The sequence below is a fragment of the Protobothrops mucrosquamatus genome, unplaced genomic scaffold, assembly GCF_001527695.2.
Source record: "Protobothrops mucrosquamatus isolate PMUCROS unplaced genomic scaffold, P.Mucros_1.0 scaffold78, whole genome shotgun sequence".
Lineage (NCBI taxonomy): Eukaryota > Metazoa > Chordata > Lepidosauria > Squamata > Viperidae > Protobothrops > Protobothrops mucrosquamatus.
Genome location: NW_015386455.1, coordinates 870,378 through 888,601, shown reverse-complemented (window position 1 = coordinate 888,601; position 18,224 = coordinate 870,378). Strand labels below are relative to the sequence as shown.

Here is an 18,224-nt window from a genome sequence, read left to right as displayed (position 1 = left end):
AGGAACAGTGCATCATCAATATGATGGTTTTATTTCTTGCTGTCTTTGATTTTTAACTTTTTACTTTTTTTCCAAATCAAATCTTTATTATGTTCAAAGACCACCAGCATTAAAGGGTGGGTTGCTGCCAATTAAAAAGCATAGATCTAAACAATAATAATTATTGTTTAGATAAAAGATAAAAAAAGAATATAAAAAAACAAAATCTAAAATCTTTTAGCTTTTTATAATTATTATTTTTTAGTCGCTGATGTATTTAATTGACTGTACCCTGCCTTCCTTATGCTGGTCTTTGACCATAATAAACATTTGATTTGACCTTGCTAATTTGATTTGATTTGATCTTGCTGTCTGCAGACAAATTCTGCTTCCATTCAGCTTTGTCTCCGTACTCCCAGGGAGGGAGGCAAGGTGACCAAACATCTCTCTGGTACTGGTAGCACAACTGTTGGCTTTGCCTTCTCCTTATCTCAAGGTTGGCTTTAGTAAAATTGCCTCTCTAATCCAGTACTTCTCAATTGTGCAGTATAACGTAATTTGCTCTAGATTATGTTTCTCCTGAAAGCACAAGTGTCAAAGGACTTCCTCCCTCCTGTCCTCCCTCATGCCTCCATGTGCTGATTAAAACAGGGTTCCTCATTTACCCTTGCAATATGGGTTTATAGAATATAAAATGCATACTAAACTTCTGACTTATTTCCTCTCCCTCCTCTTGATTTTGATCTTTCCCAAATATTTATCATTTTTTGCCTACATGGGTTGGAAGCCAACATTTGAGCTTAAACTGAGACTTTAAAGAGAGGAGCAGCACGTTTCCTCCTCAGCAATTTAATTCTGCAAGTGATTGCTAAATGACCACTAAAAGTGAAAACAAAAGGAAGGATGAAAAATGCCTCTCTCTTTTGCACTTCTTCAGGTGAGAAGCATGCCTATTTCACAAGAAAATTTGGAACATTTTTAGTCTCTTTCCAGCAAGGAGTCCTGTGTGGTGTTCTTTTTTCCATTATTTTGTGTTTCTTATTCATGCTATGCACCTTATTAAAGTCAGTTACAGTCAGCCTGTAATAAGAACTGAATGGTGACCATTGCTCCATTCCAGGTATCCATAGAGGGGATTCTTTGGTCAAGCATAGCAACACAGTAATCTGCTTCTATACACTTTTCCAACACCATGGACAAAATTCTTGTTTTGCTACAAATTCCAGTTCCTTGTCTTGAAGGGATTTTATAATTTGATTTTCAACAGGAAACTGAAGCCCCGTCTCTTTTTGCATATTTGAAATGCAGGTCTGAAAGAGGCAGGTCTTCAATCCCTGGTCTTGCCCACCATTCTGATGTTATGGACTCTTGCTAGGGTCATCCCTGATCTTGTGGCATCAGCAATCACATTCTTGGTTCTGAAGAGGAATGAGGCTTCCTAATCTAGGAAAATTGCCCAAATTGGCATGGAATAACCCAGGAAAGCTAATATATTTGCAATAGTGGCGAATATCTGTAGCTCGGGTGTAGGATGAGGTTGAAGGTTCGTACTCCGAGCTTGTGGGTTTCGCTACCAGGCTAGGTAACATCTTCAGTGGAGTTAAGGGGATGTCAGTGTCAGTGTTCTTCTGCTTATACGGGCTTCAGGTGTGGTCAGTGGGTCTTGTGATGGTGAAGTCACGTCAGGTGAGGATTCCCTCAAGTCAGGTCTTGTGAGGGTCTTGTGATGGGTCACATGTGGGTGTGAGGGTCTTGTGGTGGGCTACTGTATTGTCTTCTACAGGAAGTCCTTGTTTAATGACTGCCTTGTTGCAGTGATGAAAAAGTAATTTTGTGACTAGTCCTCACATTTACAATTTTTTCAGGCCTGTAAAGGAGATGAAAGCTGAAGATCGATCATAAGCACAGAAACAGTTTCACTTAGCAATCACATCCCATAATAACCAAGTTGGTCCCAATTGTGGTTGCTAAATCACAAGAACTATTCAATCAAAGAACACTTTCTCCAGCAAACAGCGAGGTTGACCTATTTCAGCTGACAAAGAAGACATGTTGCAGGTTCCATCGGCCAGAGAACCTGCAACATGGTGGGTGCCAGGAGATGTGCCTTCTCTGTCATGGTGCCTGCCTTATGGAACATCTTTTCCTCTGAAATTAGATTAGTTCCATCCCTTTGGATATTCCAAAAGACTCTCGAAAGTTGATTATGTTGTCAGGCCTGGGGTTCCCAGGGTACTGGAGATTTGCTGAGATGCTTCAACTGTTGAAGTGGCCATTTTTATCCTTCCTATTGCCCAGGGTTTCTACCGTATTTTTCTGTGTATAAGACGCTATTTTTTCCTGCAAACACCCTCTTCAAAAATCAGGTGGGTCTTATATACGGAAAAATAATGGTAACCTCCGCAGCCCAGGGCATGCCTGTGTGGGTTGCCATGCCACCTGGTGCGGGTGTCAAGCCTCTGCGGGCTTGTCACTAACGTGAGGGGGGAGGGGGCAAGATCTTCGGCCGGCCAAACTTTGCGGAGAGTGTCTTATACAAGGGTACGTCTTATAGACAGAAAAATATGGGTATTTTGGGTTTTTATGATATTTATTAATATGTATTTTACATTTGATATCTGTAGTTTTTACACTGTTGTTTTATCTGATTGTTTTGTGCCATCTGAAGCTGTTTTTGGTTAGATAGGTGACTATAATTTTGATTAATTAGATTTTCACTACTTTTCATGCCTTACATTTCTGGAATTTTGAATTTTATTGCTTATTTCATATCCTCTGTAACATCTCACCTAACAAACAGTTCTAGAGAATTGTACTCTTTTGTGTTACCTAAAACTTTGCAGCCAATTTAGTATTTCTTTTTTCTATTTTAGGAATTACCTGATGATAATTACATGTTTAGATATAGTAACTGGTCATTCATCATTGTTAAAATGCCAGATTAAGACACAATGAAACATCAGCTTTCTGGATCTTTGTGCAATGAACTTTGCATACAATGGTTCAAATTCTGTGGTGATTTGCATAATTAGCATCAATTTATGTATTTATGCAATATGCTATTTGCATAATTCTAAATTTATAGGTGTAATCTGTATCACTGGTATAATGAACTCATCACATAAATCATGTTACTTGTGTCATGTGCATCACTGCAATGACATGCTCTTTGATTTACCACATCCTGGGAATGATCAAACGCCTTTCTGTAACTAATATATTAAAATTAAGCTTTCCTGCATGTAGGTGTCTGCAGCACCTGCTTTGCTTTACTATTGATTAATCGGTTTAAGAAATAGCAATAAAGACTTTTGCAGTGTGTTAAAACTAACATATTAGCTTCTGTGCCCCACAGCCTACTTTGGCTGATAAGATGGGAAAGAGGAAACAATTAAGTCAGAAGGAAATGCAATACAGAAGATACAAACAGAATTATCTACTGGAGTGATTATTCATCATTAGGTACAGGGCAGATATTCTTGCACTGGATAACTTAATATATATCATGTCTTTGGAGATTCTCAGTGGTCCAGATCATGGTTGTCCCAAAGGTGCTTTTTTTCAAAAAGCAGCTAGACTTTCTTGTTTTGCTAGAAGAGCTTTGCTTCTCATCCAAGAAACCTCTTCAGTTCTGATTGAATGATGGAGAATGGAAGGATTTATATTCCTTGCAGTCATGTGGTTGTTAGCCCTCTTTGTGAGAGTTGTTGAGGCCACTTGGAGGTTTATCTGTGCCCTCAGGGTCACCTGAATCCTGTAGTCTGCATTTTCTTTTCTGGAAATCCATATACATATGGATACATATCATACCATAATACGTATCATATGATAACAATCTATGATTTGCTCACCCATGTCAGAAAGTCTGTGGCACCCAGTTTAGTGAATGGCAACTGTTAAGAAGGTTGTATTGCTCCCATTTGCTCTCTTGAACCCAGGTGGCTCAATGGTTAGAATGCAGTATTGCAGGCAAACTCTGCTCACAGGCTAGAGTTCGATCCTGATGGGCTTGAGGTTGACTCAGCATTCCATCCTTCAATGAGGATCCAGATTGTTCTGGGCAATACTCTGACTCTGTAAACTGCTTAGAGAGGGCTGTAAAGCACTGTGAAGAGGTATATGTCTAAATACTATTGCTGCTACTCCCATTTGTATATTGTATGGCCATGATAATGACTTCTAGTCTTTTGAGCTGTGATTACTTTGAGTCCTTGGAAGGAGGCAAGGGTAAACCACTTCTGAAAAACCTTGCCAAGAAAACTGCAGGGACTCATCCATGCAATTACTAGAGTCAAAAACTGACTTGAAAGCACACAGAGATACACACGTATCAGACTGCACCATGTACCAAAAGTACCATGTCATCGACACACGTTCCTTGCCCAAACTCCAAGACAGCCACTATTTATGGATGGAATGTTCTCACAACAGAGTTTCAATCTCCCTGCCAACTCACTCTCAAGCTGGCTGAAACAGAATCAAGTTAGGGTTAATGTTAGGAACATGGTATTTTCCATCCAAAATGGAAGATCCCCTATGGAGACATTCAGTGTGATTTGGGACTGGTTTTTGGGACAGTTGTTGATCTCTATCTGATCCACAGCACAACTTTCTCCTCCCATCTGGCTTGGGGGGAATCTATGCTTCTGTAGCTATTTATGTCCAGGCCAGCCAGAGAAAGCTGACCCTTGGTGGTTTAGCCTTTTACTTTCTTTTTTTTTGTGATTCAGTGACAGGAATACTGACCTTCGGGAAGCAGGTATGTTCTGAAATCTGAATCAAGATGCTTTTTAATCCAAGGTCAGACAGATGACTAAATAAAGATAATTGTAAAACAGACATTTATTCAGGAATACTGCTGAACTCACATTTCTTGATAGTTTCATCTGGATATTGCACATCTGTTCATCCTTATAGGTAAAAAATTAATAATTCCTTCATATCAACTTCTAGCGTGGAATCAGACCTTGTGTGTCCTATGGTGGTCTCATGCTTAACTCAGACAAAGGCATTCCAAACTGGCACGTAGCCAGGATATCCTGTGATAAAGTTAGTAGCTCCTCCTATTGACCTGTTAACATGGGATTAACTGAATAGCTAAACTACATTACCCATAAGCCATCTCTTAAGGAGACAGTGCTTAACTCTATAAATGCCAAATATTCTAACATACAGACCCATCTAACTCTAACATATAGACCCATCTAACTGATTGGTCCAGAACAAGGTATACAAACATGCCGACAACAACAGATTAATGTGATGAGGGTTCATGGGCACAAAGGATGCAATAAGAGTATTAGACACTGAAAAACAGACAAAAGTTTGTCAGTCCCCTGGAAGGCAGTGAGATTGGAGTGATAATGAGTGAAATTATTGCAAGGGAGGGATTAGAATTGATCAAAGGGTATTCTTTCATGCCTAGCCACTCAAATTATACCATTTGAAAATATTGTATGTCTTTTTAGCATCATCACAGTAAAGTATTCCTCAGCCAGTTCTCTCCCTCCCCCCAGGTCAGATTGTTATATGTGTTGATTATTGTTTTACTACACATACGTTCTTTATATGGTTTCATATTATGTATGAATTTGTATACTATAACATAAAATTAACAAAGGAAAGAATTTGGTTATATAAAGGTAGTTAGTCGTTAAATTCAATTCTCATCACTGTTATTTTCTTATATTTATCACATTTACAGAGATACAATGGACTTTTCAAGGTAACCAGATAACCTTTTTACCATTACAGGAGAAATTTGAGAGCTTGTTCCGTGCTTATGATGACTGTGTGACATTTCAGCTGTTTAAAAGTTTTCGACGCATAAAAATTGACTTCAACAACCCCAAATCAGCTGCTAATGCTAGAACAGAACTTCATGAAACACAGTTCCAAGGGAAGAAATTAAAGCTTTACTTTGCAAAGGTATTTTTTTTTTTACCCAAGCATTCACCCAGATACAGAGGAGGTAATTTAAACTTTGAGCATATTAATGTCAGACAAGAGACCAGAACTTATACTAATCATGATAATGTGTGTATGGGTAAAGTGCACAAAATATTAATCAATCAGAATAGAGCTGAAAGGGATCTTGGAGGTCTTCTAGTCCAGCCCTCTGCTCGAGCAGGAGAACCTATACCCTTTCAGACAAATGACTGTCTAGTCTCTTCTTAAAAACCTCCAGTGATGCAGCACCTACAACGTCTGAAGGCAAAGCTATTCCACTGGTTAATTGTCCTCACTGTTAGGAAGCTTCTCCTTAATTCTAAGTTGCTTCTCTCCTTGATTAGTTTCCATCCATTGTTTCTTGTCCTGCCCTCTGGTGCTTTGGAAAAGAAGTTGACCCCCTTTTTGTGTGGCAGCCCCTCAAATACTGGAATACTGGACTTTAGTTAACTTTCGTCCGAGAGTCAGTTTGATATAGTGGCTAAGGTACCAGGCTAGGCTAAAAACTGGGAGACTGAGTTCTAGTCAGCCAGCTGGGTAACCTCGAGTCACTTTCTCTCAGCCCTAGGAAAGAGGCAATAGCAATGGCAAATCACCTCTGAAAAATCTTGCCAAGAAATGTTTAGGGACTAGTCCAGACAGTCTCTGGAATTGGACATGATTGCATGGAAGGAAAAAAAAAGTTCTGTCTGTCTTTGCATTGCCTCAAGATAATCAAAGCCAAAAGAGCACCCGCCTGCTAGTCTGAACTAAAACTTAAAAATGTTTTGGTACCTTTGTCATGTTATGATCTATATTTTCTTTATGGTATCATTTAAAACAGTTTAATCTTGTCATGTTGCAGGACCAACTAAATTTACATACAGGCAACATGAACTAATATAGCTGATGATGAAGCACCTCTGTCAATATGTTTCTAAATATATTTCTAAATATGATAAATAAATGACTAGGATGCATGGGTTAGGACTTCATTGTTCTAAAGCTCTAGTGTATTTCCCATTTTCCTTATATATAGTGTAAAAATGGGGAACATTTTTAACAGAATAACAGAATAAGAGAGTTGGAAGCAACCTTGGAGATCTTCTAGTCTAGGGGTCCCCAACCCCCAGTCCATGGACCGGTACTGGTCTGCGGCCAGTTAGGAAGCGGGCCGTGCAGCTGGAGGCATGCAGCGAGTCTGCAGGGGTCTGGGCAGGGGCGGGAGCAGTGGTGGGATTCAGCCAGTTCATACCACTTCGGCAGAACCGGTAGCTAATTTTTTGTTGCCCAGGCCCAGAATGGACTTCCGGAAGTGACATCCATACATAAAACCGGTTGTTCCCATATTTGAATCCCACCACTGGGTGGGAGAGTGGCAGGGCAGAAGCTTGCTCATTGCAAAGATTCTACAGAAACTGCGCTTGCAACTGGCTTGCAACATCTGAGCACAGCATCCTTCCTCCTCTTCTCCTTCTTGTGCTCTCTCTTCTTCTGCCTCCTCCTCCTCCTCCTCTTCCTGCTTCCTCTCCCTCCTGTTGCTTTTTCTTCCTCCTCCTCTTCTTTCCTCACTTTCCTCCTCTCCCCCTCCTGGCACCACAGCTGGGCTCGTGCTCCCCTTTGCGCAAGTCTCCAAGTTTGCAAAGCAAGAGCGCGCCAGCCCAGCTTGCAACCAGGGGCTTCCCCAAAACCTTGTTGGAGGGGGATCCTCCTCCCCCAAGGTATGTGTTTGTGAGGGTGCTTTCTCAGAATGCAAATAAGGGCAAGGAGAAGCTACCTTTCACTTTAAGCACTGCGTCTTCAAGGGAATCTCTCTCTCGTTTGCACCTTTTCTAAGACTGCTGAGGTTTTTGCTTTTGTTTTGATGGTGCTCCAGGTGCCTCACGTTTTTGCAATGTCCTGCCTGCTTTTTGTGGTTTAATTTGGTTTGTGTGTGTGTTTACGCTCCTTTCTTCATGCAGCTCTCAAGTTTGCAAGCCAAGCGTGCTCCTACCCAGCTTGCAAGGGGGGAGGGGAGAAGCTACATTTCCCCTTAAGCACTGTGTCTTCAAGGGAATCCCTCTCTCATCTGCACCTTTTCCAAGGCTGCTGGGCTTGCGCAGTTCCTTGCCTCCCTCCCTCCCTCTCTTTCTTTCTCTCTCTCTCTCTCTTTGAATGGTTTTCTCAGCACTTCTTCAATGTGCTGGGTCTTTGGTTTGTTTTGCTGGATGGCTGAATTTAGGATTGTCTCTTTTCCTTCCCACTTTCTTAGAAGCAGAAAGTCACTGGTCTAGTCTAATACAATGTAATTATAATAGAAATAAAGTGCATTATTTATTTGTTTGTTTATTTAGAAAATTTAGAATAAATATAATGAATCTTCCTGAAACCTCCCCCCCCCCCCCCCGTCCATGGAAAAATTGTCTTCCATGAAACCGGTCCCTGGTGCCAAAAAGGTAGGGGACCTCTATTCTAGTCCAACCCTCTGCTCAAGCAGTAAATCCTATATCATTTCAGACAAATGGTTTTCCAATCTGTTCTTAAAAATCTTCAGTGTTGGGGCACCCTCAACTTCTGGAGGCCAGCCCTTCCACTGATTAATTGTTCTAACTATCAGGAAATTTCTCCTTATTTCTAGGTTGGTTCTCTCCTTCATTAGTTTCCAACCATTGTTTCTTGTCCTGCCTTCAAGTGCTTTGGACAAGAGATTGACTCCCTCTTCCTTGTGGCAGCCCCTCAAATATTGAAACACTGCTATCATGTCACCCCTAGTCCTTCTCTTCATTAAACTAGACATACCCAATTCATGCAACTGTTCTTTATGTTTTAGCTTCCAGTCCAGTGGTGGGATTCAAATATGTAAACAACCAGTTCTCTATGTGGATGCTGCTTCCGGAAGTCCATTCTGGGCCTAGGCAACAAAAAATTAGCTACGGTTCTGCCAAAGTGGTGCGAACCAGCTGAATCCCACCACTGCTCCAGTATCCTTTGTAATACTCAAAGCAGCCATAGTGATCTGATGTTTATATTCATGCTGCCCAGAATCACACTATTTTAGTTGGGTGGCCCTTTGACTCTATTAAATATGTAAATAAATACTGATTTGGGTTGGGCAATCTCCATATAACTGAAAAATCTGCACACCAGCAACAGACAAGCTGAAAGAACGATTTTTCTTCCATTAGCAATATTGTTTTGATAGTCTAACCAAGCTATACAGACATGGCACTGTGTACCAATAAGTTGTCTACATCACCAAAGGAACCAAACCACACATTTTAAAGGAAGAAGAGCCCCACAACACTGTTTCACTATGCATGTGACAAAAGGTTGGAGATCAGGATGCAATCACCCATCAAAGAAAAACTAGGGAGAAAACATGGAATCCTCAACACATTGGGAAGTAGAATGCCAGAGCCAATGAGAGCTCCTGAAGTCTGGTTCATTAGTCTTATCTTTAAGACAGCATCTGTCAGTAATTTATTGTGATTACAGACTAGGAATGTAGATGTGTAGAATATGACTAGACAAACTTTTGGTATCAGTGGACATTGTTTGGAAATATGTGGGGGCTTTGCCTATTCAGTATAATGGTATGGCCAGTCACTAAATATCCTTTGCCAGAATACAAATTGGTGAAGATTCTCCTTCACATCTTCTAGCTCCCTTGATACTGACTATCACTAAGGCTATCTTTGTCTTTTTTCCTAGGTAAGTGGGCATATCCCAGGCAAAGCTGTGGGCCGCAGCTGCCTCCCATTTTTAACTTTTAAGAATGCCTGTAGACTCTTTCTGGGATCTGGGGCAGTGGTGGGATTCAACCGGTTCGCACCAGTTCAGCAGAACTGGTAGTTAATTTTTTGTCCCCCAGGCCCAGAATGGACTTCCGGAAGTGGCATCCACACAGAGAACCAATTGTTCACATATTTGAATCCCACCACTGACCTGGGGGCATTCTTGCCAATAAAGATAATGTTAGAGGTTGCTCCATGTTGTAGTGTATAAGATTTCCATTTCCTTTTTTAATTAAATAGTCAGGTATACTGTATAAATTAGCTGAAGCAAGGAATCTTATGAATGCTTAGACATCGCCTTTCTCTGCCCTTCAGCTATAGGATTTCTACAGAGAGCAAAGTCATCCCTTTATTTTCTTTGCAGATCAAGTGTGGCACAGGCGGTCAAAAAGACAGATTTAGCTTGTTTCCATTGGCCTTATAGACATTAGCTACATTAGCCCATCCCTTTGGAAAGGGGAGGACAGTTATGAGTGTAATACAATACTACCTGAAAATAGCACAGCACTTTCTGTCCTTTACTGCAGCCTTCTTTTCCATCCTGGTGCCTTCGAGATTAGTTGAGACTGAAACTAACAATCCTCTGGAAATTGGTCCCCAAAATATGGGGGGTATTGGACTGAACATAATTGTTTTATTCTTCTCTATCTGTACTCTCCTAAAGCAATACTGTGTTTCCCCCTTCATCTCTGTAAAGGTCCAGACTCTGGAGAATGATGGAGAAGCCTTCCACTTGGCTCCACCCCAGCCATCCAAGCAATTCCTCATCTCCCCTCCAGCCTCCCCTCCTGCAGATTGGCAATCGAAAACTGATGATACACCAGTCATCAATTATGACCTCCTTTATGCTGTTTCTAAACTGGGACCAGGTCAGTTTCATGATTCTTCTTATTTTCAAGTTTAGGAAGTGAAGAACAGAAAACAAAGCAGACATAATGGATGCTTATGTCTGCAATTTATTGTTGAACTCACCATTCTTCTTTCCAGTTGCAGAAGAGTGATCAGGTGTGGCAGTATTCTGGGGTGGCAGAAGTGATGGATGTTGGATGGAGGGGCATAGGAGAGGGGACTGCCACGGGCATGGTCAGAGCCAGTATTCCCTCAGCCGGCCTTTCTGATTCCTTTTCTTTCCTGCATACGCGTGTTATCTCACCACTCTTTTTCTCATTTCTCTCACACCATAGCTTTTCTCCATCTAACTTTTTTTCATTTTCACTCTCCCTCTCCCCCTCTTTATCCTCCCAGCCCCCTAAATCAGGATCCCTTTCTGCATTCTTTTCTCCCGCTTAGCTTTTTCTTCTTTATTGCTCCTTATTATATTGCAGGAGGCCTCTGGGACCCTTCTTTCCTTCCTTCCTTCCTTCCTTCCTTCCCTCCCTCCCTCCCTCCTTCCCTCCGCAAAATTCACCTTTGGAATAAAAAAGAAAGATCATTGTATGAAGGTCAACATAATTATGACATAATTCCCAGGATCTAATCTGCGCACCCTTATTTTTAAATTGAAATGTAAGGATGGCTACACTCAGTACCAAAGTCAAAAGATTGGGGATTTCATAAAATAGAAGAAATGAGACCACAGGAGCAAAACTTAAAATAATAAGATAAAATAATTTATTTGTAAAATTTCAATTGCCAATTCCTATTCATTCACTCATTCACTCAGTCTTGCAAACCACCCCTCCACCAGGCCAGATTGATTGGGCATTGGCTAGGATTTTTGGAGACAACATTGCAGACAAACTGGGTCAGAAATCTTCCACTGAGCTTTGTGACTCTATCATTTTTTTATACCCTGTACAGGCTGGCAAAAGGGCTGTAGATCTCTCCATCAGATACATAGAGTGGTTAGACTGAAATAGAATTTAAATTGGCCTGAGAGTTATTTTTTTTGGCCAAAGTCCTACATAGCATCCAGAGGAGCGCTGCTGCCAGATGATGGCAGATGAATCTGTGAATCTTCTGCATGAAATAATTGGGACCTATTATGGTGCTGGTGGTTTATATATAGGAAACAAGCTAGACACCTGGGTTTGTTCCCAGGTCTGGTTCCCAAAGGAACATCACTGTTTTGTTGTTCTCTTTTTTCATGAGAATCTGCTCCAGATTAGGTGGCTATTTGTATGCAAATATGGACTTGCTGCCCAGTGCCTAAGAAAGAGCAGTGTCCTTGTCCAGTATGGGCTGTAGCTTATTAATAGCATGTTTGACTGGCTTGAGCTGTGAGCTGTGAGTGATAATTAATGGTCTTCTTTGTTCTTTTTCTATGGTATGGCTTTTAATAAGTTCACCTTGGGAATTGATCTCACTGTATAGATTTGTATACTTGTATATTTGTAAAGATTTGTCTATTCATCTCATTGGGTGGGTTGTTCAGTCTCCTGAATCCCTGTTTTAATGCTATCAGTTGAGCATATCTGTCAAGTGCAGGGGTGTCAAACTCAATTTCATTGAGGGCCACATCAGCATTGTGGTTGCCCTCGGGGGGCCGGGTGGGTGTGGCCCAGGTGGGTGCAGCCTACTGGGTGGGTGTGGATGGAGTGGGCATGGCCTACTGGGTGGGCATGGCCAGCTCTACATCGTTCGCGTCAAGGGTGCCTGTGGGGGCCTGGGCAGGAGTGGAACAGATCTGAGGGTCTTTGGCAGAAGGGGGTGGGACCGGGGCAAGCGCCAAGGCATGGTCCATTTCTTCATTCCTCACAAAGGGTGGCACCTCCCCAGCATGCACCCAAGGGGCGGGGCCAAGGCAGGGGCTGGTTCCTCGCTGTTTCTAGACGGCTTTGTGGAGCTAAGACTGATGGCCACCACAAAATTGTACATTGGCTCCTGGCCGGCATGGGCCGGGGCCAAGGCAGCGGGGGCCGTTCCCTCACTGTTTCCAGGATGGCTTTGCGGGCCACATGAAACCACTTCGTGGGCCGCATCCGGCCCACGGGCCTTGTGTTTGACATGTCTGGTCAAGTGGGTCAGAATAAATATGATTGTAGCATAAAGTCTGGCAATACATAGTAGACTGGTGGTGTCTTCTGGATGGAAGCTGGAAGCATATACGTATGCACTGCAATCTGTGAGTTTCCTATACATGGTGTTTATGTGTGTCCGTTGTATCATTTACAGTAGTAGCAATAGCAATAGCATATATGCTTCACAGTGCTTTACAGCCCTCTCTGAGCGGTTTGCAAAGTCAGCATATTGCCCCCAACAATCTGAGTCCTCATTTTACCGACCTTGGAAGGATGGAAGGCTCAGTCAACCTTGAGCTGGTGAGAATTGCCAGCTGCTGAACTGCTGGCAGCAAACAGTCAGCAGAATTAGCTTGCAATACTGCATTCTAACCATTGCGTCACCGCAGCTCAGTTTTGTAGAAGGAGAACTATGTTAATCTACGGTGGCAAAAAATCAGGAGGAGTCTTGTAGCAACTTTTCTGGTGAATTCATTTTGTGTTAATCTGAAAAAAAGTTACCAGATTCCAATTTTGGTCTTAGAATAATAGATCTATTGGTGCAAGTTGGTGTCTACCTTTAATGGGCACAAATGGTATATTGGATCATTTATAATATATTAAGCTTCTACATAAGAAAATTTTAAATTATAAATTAAAATCTAAATTGTTATTTTACTGATATTCTGATAGCCTAGTACTTTGAGTTACTTTAATGACTCTTGTTTCATTCAAATGACCCCGCATTATCATAGATTCTGGCAGCACCTGGTAACAGTAATTGATTAAAAAAAATCTGAATTGGATGTTCTTGGATTAGAGACCATCAGGAAATACCAAAGATGTGGCCCTCCCTCGGAAATCATAATCACAAGGACAAGCTGAACAAATTCCAGTTCCATCACAGGAGCATGGATAGACCCAGGGGCCAAACACTTTGGCAGTTCAGTTGAGAGGTTTGCACTGGTCACACTTGCTGATGACCTTTGGCAGAACTGGGATGGTACTGGTGCATCCATTCTGGTACTCCTTGATCTCTCCGCAGTTTTTAATACCATTGGTCACAGGGTCCTTCTGGACTGGCTATGCAGGTTAGGAGTGGGAGGTACTGTGTTGCAATGGTTCATCTCCTTCCTTAGTGGTCAGTTTCAGTCAATGTTGCTGGGGACAGGGGGTCAGGTCATGTCCACAGCCCCTCCATTTTTGGGGTGTCTCAAGGCTCGATCCTCTCCCCTTTCCTGTTTAACATCTACATGAAACCACTGGCTAAAGTCATCTGTCAGTTTGGAATTTGGCATCATCATGACACTAACAGTATCCAACTGTACATCTCAACTCTGGGCTGTGCAGATGAAGTTGTCAATGTACTTACCCAGCCTCTGCAGGGTCTGGATGAGGCAGAATAGATTTCAGTTCAATCTGACCAAGACTGAGTGGCTCTGGCTATTTGTCCATACAGGGTCAGGGATGTTTCCATCATTAGTCTTGGATGGAACTGCACTTCCTCATTCTAGACAGGTATGCAACTGGGGGCCTTGAAGAGCATGTGGCAGCTGTGGCCATCTTTTGCACAGGCTCATCTGTATGCCAGTTGTGCCCTTTCCTTAGTTGGGAGATTCTTTTGATAGTTACTCATGCCTTAGTCATCTCATCACTGGATTATTGAAATGTGCTATATGTGGGGCTGTCTTTGGAGACCATCCAGAAGTTACAATTGGTACAAAATGCAGTGCTGGGAGCAGTATTGGGCACCTCTCAGTACGTCCATATGTCATTGCTGCTACATGAGTTGCATTTATTGTCAGTCAGCTTCTTAGTGCATTTCAAGGTGCTGCCATAAAAGGCACATAGCCTTTTATAGCAGAGGGACTGCCTATTTACAACTAGTCCTGCCACCTATTATGTTCTAGCAGAGTGAGAATGCTCCAGATCCCTACTATTACATGCGGTCATCTTATGGGACCAAGAAAGGGTGCCTTCTCTGTTGTGGCTCCTGCCCTCTGGAGCAGCATCTCCCCCCCCCCCCCGAGATATGGACAGTGCTCTCTCTCCTAAGATTCAAAGAAGCATTTAAGACCTAGTTTTGGTATCAGGTCTGCAGTTGATGTGTTTGTTGGGGCCCTCATTTGATTTTTTTTATTGTGTGATTGTTTTAGTCCATGTTGTCTGTAGGGTTGTATGTATTTATCTTTTTTATTGATTTGTATTTGTAAATCACTCAGAGTCTACTGGAATGGGTGACTATAAAATAAATGTAAAATAATATTTTTTCTTGATTTCCAGGTGAAAAATATGAACTACATGCAGGTACTGACTCCACTCCAAGTGTAGTTGTACACATCTGTGACAGCCATGCAACAGAAGAGGAGGCCCCAAACAATATACCAAAGCCACAAATTATACAGACTCGACGTCCTAGCCTCCCATCCTCTATGTGTAGTTGATTTGCCCCAAGAAGAACATAGTATCTCTCATTTTCTCCTAGTAGAAGTCAGCCATGTCTCTCTGTGTAATCCAGTATTTAGTTTCTTAACATATTCCCTGTATGGTAATGGAGCCTAAGTGACAACAGGACTCAGAATGTACTCTTTGTAATCATTTTTATGTCACATTCCTGCACATCAGAAGGAGAGAGGGGATTAGGTGGAGGGATTTTTGAAACTTCTTTAGGCTGCAACCTGGGATAAAGTCAGAAAGCCTTTCTTTTAAGGAAACATATCAGATTGCATTGCACAAACCAAGATTCTTTAAATGTTATTCATTAAATCGAGGTATTAATGTTGAATGTGTTGTTCTGATCAACAGTCCTCACATGTTCCAAAGCATATTTCTATAAATAGGTTTTTCTTCTTATATTTACTATACAGCATAGCTTTCTTCTCCGGGCTTCAATTAGGAGGACCTCTTGTTCAATGGAAGACTCCATCCCAGACCCACCTTGTAATACTCTATCTGCAAGGAAAGGGCCTTGAAGAGCAGAACTGTGGAAGGTTCTGTCTGTGAATCCTTGAACAGCCATTTTCAGAATGAACAGAAACAAGCTAGGGCTCTGACATTGGAAAATCAGAAGTCAGCTCTTAGTTGGGTGCAGACTAACCTTTTTTTGTTTGTGTGTTTTATAAAAAATCTTTTTAATGCACAAATGCAACCAGCATGAATTCCATGTATTTTCAGTGCACAGCTACTACCTGAAGACAAATTAAGGCTTCAGTTCAGCCTTCACTGAAATTAAAATGCTCCTAGTGATTTCAAGAGTTTAAGGTAAATTATTTGATGCAGATCCTCATTCTTTTAACAATGAATTCAGATAGTTGAGTGACAATCACTTTTCAGACTAAAAGGTAGGACTATTCCAGATAAGATACTGGCTTCTTTAACATTTCAGCACATGATTTTACATACTGTATATAGAATTATATAACAGTGAAGTATATTTTCAAATGATTGTCCCCTCTCTAAAAAAATGTTTTCTTTCCTTTTAATATAAATGAGATTGCCATGCTTCAGAGAAAGTATAAATGAAAGTCAGTTACTGTATATCTGTAGCTAAAAGTAATGAACAATTACATAAATAAATCAGAAGGCAAACATAATGATGAAAGTAATTATTTATCCTCCTGCTAACATAGGGCATGCTTTTACCATTACTCTAAACCTGTGCTCATGCCTATCTAGCTCTCTTGCATTGTTACTCAAGTTACAAAAAAGTCAGTCTTTCTGTTTGCAGTGATACGATTCTGACATTTCCAAACTCAGATCGAAGTGTTAGTTATAACCTCTAAAGACCATATCACTCCGTTCCAGATTATTTTAGGGACCATTGGAATCTGCCCAGTCCTTACAATTAGAAGAAAGGGATTGGTTACAGTCTTTGCCCCACAAGATAACAAAGGATAAACCAGAAGGTAAGTTTCTGTGGCAGGCCACTACTCAGAACCCTTTATCCTTGGACATGTGTCAGGTACCCTGATGACTTACTTTAGTGACTCAATTATTGAGGGTGATGTTTAGTTTGGGGTGGTACTCTTTTGTTATCTTTCATTCCTGGTATAGGTATTGATCTTTATGTTTGTAAATCGCCTGATGGACAATGAAGATACTGAAGTGGTAGATAGGTTCTACCTTTTAGGATCAAACAATAGTAAAAGAAATATGCTGCAGACTAGCACTTGGTAGAGTAGCCATGAAGACCTTGGAAAATGTATTTAGATGCTTGATGTGTCTATACCTACAAAGATCAGAATTGTTCCAGCCATAATATTCCCTAGTGACACCCTGTGAAGCAAATGGTGGACTTTGAAAAAGTCAGGTAGAAAGTGTATTGATGTTTTTGAACTTCCTAATACTACAGATAGCATAAAAAGCCCCAAACAAATGAATCATCAAACAAATCAACCCAGATTTCCTACCTGAGGCACAAATGAGAGACTCAAACTATGATACTTAGGATACATTATGCAAAAGATGACCAGCAGCAAGATGAATGGATTCAGTTATAGTGATGATGGCAGACCTGAAAGACCAGGTTAAGCACAGATAATCACAGAAAAAACCTGTGTGGTTATACAAATTGACACCAAATTAATGGCACATAATCAAATAATCTGGACTCTGAGGAATTGGGTGGTAGAGCAATGTTCATAAATAAATGTTTTGAAGATGTGGGAATACTAAGAATTTCATTTTTTTTCTTTGCACAGGGAAGTGAACAGGTCTGCAATAATCTGGGGTGGATACAAAGGGAATAGCATGTTCTGTAACCCAATTTATCAGCTGGAAAGAGCATTTAGAGCGTGTGTCCTGCCTGCTGTTTTTTCCCAAAGTCTGCTGGGTGAAGATGGCAATATTTATCTCCTATCCGCAAATTTATGCTCCCTCAGTCTTATGCCAGAGTTGTCAGCTCTGGGATTGGCAGTCGGGCTCAGCAAAAGGCCTGAGGGGATTGTACAAAATCTATTATTTCTTCCTATTCCTCAGACTTACCCATCTTGGAGAGGTCAAGCTCAGGACTGCAAGGCTTCTGTGCAAGGTTATTTATATTGATTAGTTGTATATTGTAATAAATGGTTGAATGTCAAAATTGCCTTGATTTTTTTGTATGTTTAGTTTTCACTACTTTACTAACTATAGCAACTATTGCTTGGTAAGGATTCAATTTTGTTAAAGATAGTATCATTCAGATCTGCAAAAAACTCAGATTACCAGATATAGAGACCATGAGCATTTGTTTTAAGACTGTAGTATTCAAGATGTAGCTAATGTCCAATTTGAATAAAATACCTCCTAAGCAACTCCAATGTCTTAGAATTTCAAATGCTACAAATAAAATGTGCTGCAAATTCAAGAGACTTCATGTTTTTTCTAATAGTGTCACCATAGCACCATATACTTCTGCTATAACTTGAATGCAGTACAGGTAGTCCTCAATGTACAATCACAATTGAGCTGAAAACTTCTGTTGCTGAGACATTTGTTAAATGAGATTTACCCCATTTTAAGATCTTTCTTGCCACAGTTAAGTTAGTAACACGGTTAAGTGAATCTGGCTCCCGTTGACTTTGCTTGCCAAAGGTTGCAAAAGGTTATCACTTAACCCCAGGACACT

The 18,224-nt window shown here is 41.0% G+C and overlaps 1 protein-coding gene across 2 annotated transcripts in view; it reads left to right on the top strand.

Moving 5' to 3' along the window:
• RCAN2 (regulator of calcineurin 2) overlaps positions 1-16,079 on the top strand; it is a 19,289-nt gene extending 3,210 nt beyond the window's left edge. The window contains exons 2-5 of one of the 2 annotated variants that reach the window (XM_015812311.1): positions 5,734-5,907; positions 10,378-10,549; positions 14,903-14,926; positions 15,487-15,497. In XM_015812311.1, the coding sequence (XP_015667797.1) occupies positions 5,734-5,907; positions 10,378-10,549; positions 14,903-14,926; positions 15,487-15,491 (375 nt within the window). In that variant the 3' untranslated portion in view covers positions 15,492-15,497. Of the gene's footprint in view, positions 1-5,733; positions 5,908-10,377; positions 10,550-14,902 lie in introns of both variants that reach the window. The other variant, XM_015812310.1, reaches the window with a different exon arrangement.
• The last annotated feature ends 2,145 nt before the right edge of the window (positions 16,080-18,224 follow it).